Consider the following 10,885-nt stretch of genomic DNA (forward strand, 5'->3'; position numbering starts at 1 on the left):
ATCTAACTATCAAACTAGTTATACTTGTTTAACTTCTACTCATCTTAGTTTTATTTTACATTTTGAGTTCCATGGTTATGGGTTTGTAGAGACCAGCCTCGGTTATTCCGTAAATAGCTCCAAATCGGAAGCCGAACTCTTGTTTACTAGTTTGTTTAAATAGTTGTATAAACATGTTTTATGTAAGATTTGAGTTTCTAAAATCATTTTAATTAGTTCCATGGTTATGGGTTTGTAGAATCTAACCTCGGTCTTATCCCGAAACAAGATCCGAACCGGAAACCGAACTTTCGTTTAAAGACTTTGTTGTTGACTTTTTGTATGTAAAACTTTGGTATTATTATTTATAAATTATTTTACAAGTTCTATGATGTTTGGACATGTGGTAACCATTCTTGGCCTTATTCCAAGATAAAAACCAAACCAAACCGAACTAAACCAAGTTTACTCGCTTAAGACACACAAGTGTGTTTTTAACCATTAAAGCTTATATATTTCTTTAAAAATACTTTATAAACTGATTTTAATTATTTTCACAAAGTACTCGGAATGTTGAATCCAACTTGATCCTATAACAAAGTTTGGACCCGACTAAACCGAACACTCGATTAACGGACGTTGTTAGTTCTAAAACAATAGAACTACATACTTGGTTAAGTCTCTTTAAGATTTATTGAGTTATCTCATACATTTATTATTTTGGGAAAGTTGACTTTGGGTTTGGTCAAGTCACCAAGACCCGAACCGACCACCCCGAACACTCGTTAAAACCCGTTTTAGTATCTATATTATAAAGGGACTTGTTTTCTTGCATTTTTACCCACCTTATTACTTAACATAGGTTGAGTAAAATTAAGGGCTAGATACTTTAACCCGGTTTCTAGCAAACTTACATTTTTAAAGGACTATTATTATAATTTCTTAAATATTTACATTTTAAACCTTAAACTTTAAATTGTTTATATTTCTTATCATTTATTTTCATTTAAAGACTTCCAAGACAACTTTTCTAATACAAGACTTCTTCTCCTTTAGGCTTTGTTCGTTAAACTCATCGTTCCGGTTAATCTCCAAATCATCAAATCTTTCAAGTTTATTACTTGAATGTGAGTACTTTCATCCTCCGTTTTCACTCTTTTATATTTTGGGGGTGACATTGCAAACTTATTCAAATCCAAATGATTTATACTTGAGTCTTAAACCACAAACTTTATTGTATGCTTCACTTAAATAAATGCTCGATTTGGTGATTATATGCTTATATGCTTAAGTGCTAATGTGTTTACCGCTTTTGGATGGTTGATTCATAAATCCGAGTATATCTGGCATCCCCTTATAGAAATGTGTCATTAATGTATTCTTATTAACAATTTCATACAAAATCCGAGTATATTTGGCATCCCCTTATAGAAAGGTGTCGTTAATGTATTCTTATTAACGATTTCATTTTATCTAAAATTGTTGCTATTATTTATTGTTTTGTATACAAGTTGTGGAATTTCATATTATATATCTATTGTTCAAAAACTATGAAATTGCTCACCAACCTTTGTGTTGACAAAATCTATTTATGCAATGTTACAGGTTTGACTTTAGGTTGACTCGAGGACTTGAAGGAAAAAAAAACGTTATCGAGACTATTAGGATATTAGCAAAACGAACAATATATTATTACTATGATTTGAATTCGGTTATTGTATGAACAAGTTATGTGACTCTTTGTGTTTTTATGAATTTAAATGAGTTGATTAAATATTGTCACTTAATAGTGTCGTGTGCGATGGACAATCGGTTGCGCCCCGACGTTTCCGTCATGGTCGGGGTGTGACATATCATTTTCTGTTTTCATTGTCTATTAATCCATTTATAAAACCTATAGTGGGAATTGATTCGAGATTAAAGCGAAAAGAAACATGAGACATGGGCAACCCGTCGCCCCACCTAGATTCGCCACTAATGCGCCTTGAAGATCATGTTCATTTAGGGTGATAATCCATGGACATGATCCACATAACACTAAATAAAATCATGGGCGGAACTTTAAAGGGGTGAGGAGGGGTTCCGGCCCCTCGTGTTTTTAACTTCTAAACTGTAAGGCCCGGTTCCCGGTAACCCTACTTTGGCGTTGGATTTACTCATAAACACAGTTCTAAAATCAGAGTTAATTAAAACTTTTGCGGAATAATTAAAACTTCATACATTTCATTACAAAACATCAAATCATGTATTAACATACAAGTTGTCTTTTAATAAACATTAACATAAAATAGTCATGACACTTCTTCATATATGCCAGTCTCTTTCGCTCATGCCATGTATCCCTCTTCAAGCCAGCTGCCTCAATCTATTTTCCTGCGCGCATACTAAAAGTCAGCTACGCTGAGTGAGTTCTAGTTAATCAATTAACATATATTACATTCAAATCCTTACTCGTACGTGTCCGAAGATACGTATTCATACCTTACCTGTTATTACCTCTTTCGTGCATACTTTATATACATGCATACGTACTTACATACTTCCTTTCATAAACCCTATGGTATACCATAAGCTATTCTATCCTAAACATCACAGATATTATAAGGGTCTGGTCCCTAACATCTCAGATATTGTAAGGGTCTAATCCCTAACATCTCAGATATTATGAGGGTCTGGTCCCTATCATCTCAGATATTATGAGGGTCTGGTCCCTAACATCTCAGATGTTATAAGGGTCTGGTCCCTATCATCTTAGATATTATAAGGGTCTGGTCCCTAACATCTCAGATATTATAAGGGTCTGGTCCCTTCTGTCTCGAATATCCATACATTTATCATACGCGCATACTTTACATATCTTCTAGTTATAAATACATAGATACACATTCATACCATCATTATGTAATAATACATTCAATACACAACCACACACGTATCATACACTTGGCAATCAAGTAAGTGTATTATCTATCACATAGGAGTATGCACACAGCCCCGAAAACATAACAGATAAAGGGGGCTAGAACTCACCTGGAGTCGGTTTCTCTCCGTTAATGGTAATGCCCTTCCTTAGTTGTGCACGGCTAACTGCACAATACATTACGCGTGTCAATTATCTATTACTACTACTTCATACATCTACATTAATGAAACCCTCAACTAATGGGGGTCCGGGGGCAGCTCCCCTGGTAGCAGGGTCTAGGGGCGGCAGCCCATAGCAGGGTCCAAGGGGTAGAGCCCCTGACTGGGGGAAAAATTTTATTTTCATTAATAGGTCCTTTATCAAAAACGCATCAGAAAATGAATCGCATGAAATTTCGCATGGAATTTCGCATGAGAATTTCGCTTCGCATGGGAAGGTTCGCTTCGCATGGGATGTCTCGCTTCGCATGGGAAGTTTCGCTTCGCATGGGATTTCGCTTTGCATAGCCATTTCGCTTCGCATGCTTATTTCGCTTCGCATGGCGTGCGATGCGAAATTCTTGGATTTCGCATGGCATGCGATGCGAAGCCCTTTTTCATGCGAAAAAACCCTTTTTACTTTATTTTTACCATTTTGAGGCCATTTTCCTTCGAGACTCTTCCTTAGGACCCGATTCTACTCTTTTTATGGGTTTTGAGTCGTACCAACTTTGTATACCCGTGTTTTTCTTGGTCCGAACATCGTCTTTTGTCCTATAACATCCCCGTGAGGTTATAACTTACCAAGTTTATGTTTTTCTTACGCTCTACAACCCGATCTATCGTTCTATCAGTTTGCATGTCGAACTTAACCACAAACATAACCTTTTTGCCGAACTCACCCTTTTGTTCTTGGGTTCGGGTTCAGATCTGGACCACTCGAGGATCTTGGTGGTGGTTCTTGTTGTTGTATGATGTTTATACACGAGATTCTTCCTTCTTTTCAGCTCGAATTTGGATTCGGGTTTAGAGAGAAAGTGTGTGTGGTGGGGAAAAAATGGTGAAAGGATGGGGGAATGGCCTTATATAGAGGGCTATGGGCCCCATCACCCATTTCCCATACCAACCCCAATCATTTTCCAAATATAAACACGCACACAATTAAACTAACGACACACAATTAATAGTAAGAACTTCTGCTATACATTACTTTTAGAAATACGGATGTTACATAAACATAGCCCTATATTTCCGATATATATAGCCCATATATCTCCAATAATATTTTTGAACATGGAAATGGTAATATACGATTTTTGATAGCTCCAATCAAATCAACTAAAATAACTGGTTATATTTAGGATTTATGATCATTATTTGACGAAAAATATTTAGATTTTTATGTGTAAGAACTTAATATTAATTTCTAACATTTTCGCCCCTCCTGTTTAAAAATTCAAGTTTCACCACTGAATAAAATACTCCCCGGTAAGCTCCGGATCCTTTTCAAATATAAACATAAGAATCTGAATAAAAAGTTTTGGGGCCTAAAAGTTTACCGCTTTTACCAGAATAAAGAAATAAATAACAGATTACTAGTCTCGTATACATTCGCTTGTACGAAAGAAATAATGATATGACGTTTAACGCGGACATAACAAAGATTATGTACTATTGAACATAAATTGCAAGCATTGGTCTAATGAACACATATTTAAAGCAAAAATGTTCAGAAAATTTCTTCCTCCTTCACATTTAGCTTTTGACCCTGTCAAGTATCAAGTGACGGTTAAAAAAACGAGTTTAAGCGTTTGCTTGTGAGTTGTGAAGAGTAAATTACACTTTTCGTTCTTTATGTGTACTGAAAGTTTTACTTTTCGTCCTTGAACTAAAGAAATTACAAGTAACTTCCTTTATGTTTGCGTTTTGTAACAGATTTCGTCCTTTTCAACTAGAGGTGTAACGAGCCGAGCCCGAGCTCGTCCAGGCTTGAGCTTGTCTGGTTTTGACTTACGAGAGCTTGGGCTCGAGCACGAGTTGTCTTTTCTAGCTCGGGCTCGGATCATTTATTAATTATTAATCAAAATATATACGTTTATAATTATTTTTATATATTTTGAGAAAAAACCTTAAACAAGCCTAAGATCGGTTTGAGCTTGTGTAGTACCTCAAACCGAGCCCGAGCTCGAGCTTGGCTGGTTTTGACTTGCTAGCTCGAGCTCAGGCGTGAGCTGTCTTTTCTAGCTCGGGTTCGGCTTAGTTATTATTTATTAATCAATTTATCGTTTATAATAATAATAATAATAATAATAATAATAATAATAATAATAATTATTATTATTATTATTATTATTATTATTATTATTATTATTATTATTTTGAGAAAAACCTTAAGCAAGCCTAAGTTCGCTCAAACGAGCCAAATCTCAGCTCAAGCTCGATCATGCAGTGTAAACTTAATATATAGAAGTCCAAAAGAGGTAAAACTTAAAACTACACAACGCTTGTTAAGGCCCAACCAGCCTAAACAAGCTTCCCATACAATGCTCGAGCTCAGGCACGATAACTAAGCGAGCTTTATTTGAGGCTCTGGCTCAAAAAAGCTAGGCTCATCTCGAGATTTTTATCGATCCGAACCCGAGTAGCTCACAAGCGGCTTGGTTCGTTTGCATTTTCGACTGGCAAGCGTTAAAATTTTCCGCTAAGTCCAGTCATGTGCAAAGACTTAACGAACGAATTTAAAGCCCGTTAGTCTATAGTACAAAATCCGTTACAAAACGCAAACATATCGGATGTTTCTTGTAATTTCGTTAAAAAAGTTTAAGGACGAAAAGTGAAAGTTCGCTTGGGCCCAAGAGTCCACTCACCCGTTAGTCCACTCACCGGGCCGGTTCTGTGTAGTTCGCTTGGCCCCAAGAGAACCGGCTGGTCCCAGCTGGTTAAACCGGTCCTACCGGAAAACCGGACCGGTAGAACCAGTTTACTTGGTTCTGTGTAGTTCGCTCGGCTCCCAAAGAACCGGCCGGTCCCAATTGGTTCAACCGGTCCGTCCGGAAAACCGGACCGGTTGACCAAGCTTACTATGAAAAACAAAAATTTGAAAAATCTTTTTTCCAACCCTACCCGTCATTTTTTTTACCAAAGTTGTTCGGCCCGGTCCAACTGGTTGAACTGGTGAACCGGTCGCCTGTTCGATCCGGTTATGAAAACATTAAGTGTTTAAAGAAGATATAAATGTTTAACCAGAAACTCACTTGGGTTTTTCACTGGCATTTTCTTCAGACTCGGTGTCGGACGTTGACTTTATATCAGTCAACTTCCCGAATGACTCTTTGGCGTCACCGAAGAAATCCACGACTTTATCAAGAACTGTTTTCAGCTCGTCTTTTTGTGGGAGCTTAAAAAAGATCAGAATTCGACATCTCAGATCGATTAAACAAACGGAAACTTAGCTAAATACAAATGTTTGTTAAAAAAAATTCATGACTCATAATAATAATAATAATAATAATAATAAATACCTCAATTACATCATTGCTTGCAAGTGCAGCTCTTATGTTGGTACCTTCCTGCATAATGCACATGAGAATTAACATGACATTATGTTGGTATCTTTATATACGCTTAACGATAACATACAACGATTTTGTAGCCGTATCGAAATTCTGTAGCTGATCGCAGCACACGATGCTGTCGAATTGCTGTCTTTTGAACTTCCTTCTCATCCTATTTGAATTACACACAAGAAAAAAATGTGTTAAAATTATTGATGTTATCATTGCTTATAAAAAATGCAGTTCATCATACCTGACAAACACATGTAAGTTAGTTACAATTTGATATAATAAAACTTATAGGGAAAAATCATGAGAGAAATCTTCTTCGTAAGAGAACTAGAGAACTTCAGTGTATTCATACTACACATATGCACATCTATACTATATATAATATATGAGACGAGCAAATTTAAGAGTTTCACAAAATCTAGTATATAAGGTACATGTAGAAAAGAGGGTAAACTAGTCTTTTAAACAAAGTATTTACAATTTTTCACCCTCAACTTTAGCCATCTTTTATTAAAGTAAAAATATTTACATGTTTACCCCCTCATTTTTAACCATAAATTATTTTTTAATTCAATTTAACCCCCCCCCCCCCAAAAAAAAACACGATGTTTAAACGGACATAATTTTTTCATACACTAACATTTTTGCAAAAAAATTGCACCGTAAAAGAAAATATTTTATTCTCTTTAATTTGAGTATGGTATTGCTATAGTTTTATAAATTAAAAAAAATTAATATGTTGCGTATGGGTATTCACGGTTGGTTTGAACGGTTTTATGTTAAACAGGTGAGCCCAACCGTTAGTAGCATTTTCTTGTCATCAAAACCAAAACTAAACCGTTGAAAATTGAAATCGAACCATTATTGACAGTCTGGTTTCAGTTTAGTCTAATACGCTTCAATGTTTTAAACCGAACCGTGAACACCCATAACTGTTACGTGTTTACCAGAGTCTGTGCTCAAATGCCCGCTGCATCGTGCGGGTACCCGTCTAGTACTACATATATGTAGTATATGAAGTATATATACAATATATATGCAGTATATCATACTACATATACGTGGTACGGAGTTTTCTAATTCTCTCACGAAGAATGAGTTCTCTCGTGATCCTGTCCCTAACCCTTCAACAAAGTTACACAATCTTAATTATGATATATAGCATAGCAAGTCATTAACCTTGTTTGATATAATTGTGTTGCAAAAATACTTAGGGAGATATAAAACTTACTTTATAAATCACTCCTGCAAGATTTCTGGCTAAAGTGTCTTTGTATATATATTTTCCAAGAAAGTTATCTTTAGCTGAAATCAGTATCTTTGCTGTTGTGCCACCTGCTACAATACTTACAGGGTACCACAGATAAACCTGCATAACAAACTCAAATTTTTTAACATTATAATGTAAAAATGCGGTGTGAAAAGTTGGTTCGGTTTGGTAATGGAGGCTTAAGCATAACCAACCATAACCGAGCTTGGGTTATGGAGATTACTTAACCATAACCGAATGATCGGTTCAGTTGGTTATGGTCACTTTGGTTAATTTTGGTTAACTGTCCAATGTATTTAAAAAAAAAAAACTTTGTTCTAGTTGAATCTGGTTCCGTTATAGTGTTCCAAGCAGAATTATGAAGTTTCGGGGCTGAAATATGCCGTATCTACTTTGGTTATAGTATTCCAGGCTATATTATTGACCGTTGGAGCATAAATTTAAATGTTCGAAGCTGGAAAGTGAGGTATAAAGAATGCAATGGAGATATAAAACTTCGGTCAAAATCGGTTAACGAAGACACGTTAACAGTAGCCATAAGGCAATGTGTAGTGGGGCGATTTTGGGCAAAAATCGCCCAATGTAGCCCCCCCCCCCCGAGATTTTTGGGGGGAGGCGACAAATACATGTCGCCCAACCTTTTTATTATCTTTTTTAATATTATGCGTGTGTACTTTTTATATGATGTGATGGGGGCAATATTGGACTACAAACCACTACACCCTAAAATGAACCCCCCGGTCAAAAATCGCCCCCCAATTTTTCTATTGTTATTATTTTTGAATTGAAATATATGGTATATTTATATTATAATAAAAGGATCCAATTACAATAGAGAGGCAGGTAAGCGGGCAACAAGCAAGCTGCGCTGCCACCCCTTGTAACCCCTCCACTAAACATAGCGTAGCCATGAATTATTTTCTATGGGTTCGGAAAATTTTAATGGGTTTCGGGCTTTCTATGGGTTCGATGTCAAATTATATGAATATATAACATCATCATCATCATCATCGTACTCAGTATATCCCACCAATAGCAATGCTATGGTAGGGAGAGTAAGATGTAGACAGCCTTACCTCTGTCCCACAGGGATATAGAGACTGTTATATATGAATATATAACACTAAAAAGAAATTTGTAAACCGTTCCCCAAAAGCTGACTACGTCCCTAAGTCCGCCTTCGGTTACATAGTTAATTAATAAACAATAAACGGGTCGAGCTCGTGTTTGAAAAAACGACTCACCGGTAAATAACGAATCAATTGGAAACAATTAAAGCAAGTTAACAAGAGAGTATAATAAATAAATAAATAAATAAATACTAACATTAGCCATACGGATAAAAATAACGAATCTAGGATTCCCATCATCTTCAATCTTGGGCAAAGCCGGCATGGGCCGTTGAAACTGGCGGTTTTGCATGCCGCGTTTGCCTTTTGCTTCAACCGCCACTAATAGTCTCTTGGTTGGCTGTTTGCGACGAATTTGCGACGAGAAAAAAGAGTGTCTGATTGAATTGGAGTCATCGGTTGGTTTTAGATTTGCGGAGGAGATGGGTGTTGGAAGGAGTGTGTGTGAGTTCAAAGACATACAAACATCCATTGTTGTTTGTGTTTTGAGTTAAAGCTATCTGAACTGAATACTATGTTGATGGATTCTTATCCACTTATGTTTTTTGATGAATGAATATTGTACACGTGGCAAGATCAAGAGCTCACTTTGTGGTGTTAACCCCGAAATAATATTATTTTAATAATAATAATAATAATTTTGTGACGGTAAATTTGGTCAGTGTCTATTACGTTCATTGCATCAATAAACGGGCGTTGTTGGTAAAACTAGGGCTGTGCAACGATTCACAACTGCGAGAACTGAATCGGAACCGGAACCGAAAATGACTGAAATATAGAACCGGAATTGGAACCTATTATAGTAAACCGGTTCGGTTCAAGAACCGAAGTTTTACGACGGTGTGACAATGCATATCCAGTCAGTATAAGTGACGTTCATTACAGTGTTAACAACATTTAATAAAAATAAAAACATAATGCACGTATTTTGCCAAAAAAAAATAACTAAATCGACCAATAGGAACTTTGCAGCACCAAAGTTTGAAATTATCTTATGTAATAACTAATAATTATAATTTCGGATAATTTAGGATTGAAATTATGTATAGTTTACTATTATATTTAAGTTATGTAGTAGTCAGGCATCGTTACAGCCTAACTAACCGGGCACTCGTAGAGCCTATGCATCTACTATTAGGCATCTCCATAGGGGTCAGATAATGTTTTAGCCACACCATCTTTGCCAGGCACTGTCGTAGCTTAGCTGTTGTATTTAGAGACGGTTGTGAGTAGTTTAATCGATTTTTAGCTTGTTTAGGCTAGGTAGGTGCCTTGGCAGACATGTCGAGCATTGTTTCTGTTAGTCAAGGTAAGTGTGTAGCCTGACTATTCATATTTTGGCAACAAGATAGATTAACTGGGACGCGTGTCATTTTCGGGTTGTGTCAACTAATACCGAAAGGAAGACATGTTGAGTTCAATTGGTGTCTAGGAGTGTCGAATATGCTTATCTGGACTTTTTTTTGTTGGTATACGCCTGTACTACTTATATGTTAGAGATGACACTTTGATAACAATATGAAAGTTTGGAGTTTAATTGGTTACTTTGTTAGTATAAATTATTATCTATCATTCGAATAATTAAAATTTGATTTGCATTTTTTATGACCCGTATACTAACTTCATGTAGCTATATCGAATTTTTTTCTCTCATGTACTACCAGTCTACGTACAAGAAACAAAATTGTTCAATTCAGATTCCAGACCAAGCCATGTATTGCTCATACTTGAAAATGAATTTTAAATAATCAATTCAAGTCATGATATGAAGTATGTCTATATTATAGTTAATATTTTTTACACGATTCAATACATGACTCGTGTTCGAATTCACTTGTTCAACTAGTGAACCCAAAATAATACACCACATCATATTGGTACGAGCAACACCCTATAAAAACATGTATAGTATAGATGACAATATTAAAAGGTATAAAATAAAGAAAATAAAGGATGAACCTATATTATTATTATTATTATTATTATTATTATTATTATTATTACATCATGATATTAGGCATTCTTATAGTAATTAGAAA

The 10,885-nt window shown here is 35.7% G+C and overlaps 1 protein-coding gene across 1 annotated transcript; it reads right to left on the minus strand.

Annotated features, from left to right (window-relative positions):
• Positions 1-6,130: 6,130 nt before the first annotated feature.
• Positions 6,131-9,318, minus strand: LOC143609685 (protein HHL1, chloroplastic-like). Its single transcript, XM_077084372.1, has 5 exons — positions 9,043-9,318; positions 7,678-7,815; positions 6,520-6,606; positions 6,402-6,449; positions 6,131-6,277 (listed from the first exon to the last, which is right to left on the minus strand). The coding sequence occupies exons 1-5, from the start codon at positions 9,316-9,318 to the stop codon at positions 6,131-6,133; spliced, it is 696 nt and encodes a 231-aa protein (XP_076940487.1).
• Between the last annotated feature and the right edge of the window lie 1,567 nt (positions 9,319-10,885).

This window comes from Bidens hawaiensis, unplaced genomic scaffold (assembly GCF_021521415.1).
Source record: "Bidens hawaiensis isolate Kalapana, Puna unplaced genomic scaffold, B.hawaiensis_p1.1 tig00008996_1, whole genome shotgun sequence".
Lineage (NCBI taxonomy): Eukaryota > Viridiplantae > Streptophyta > Magnoliopsida > Asterales > Asteraceae > Bidens > Bidens hawaiensis.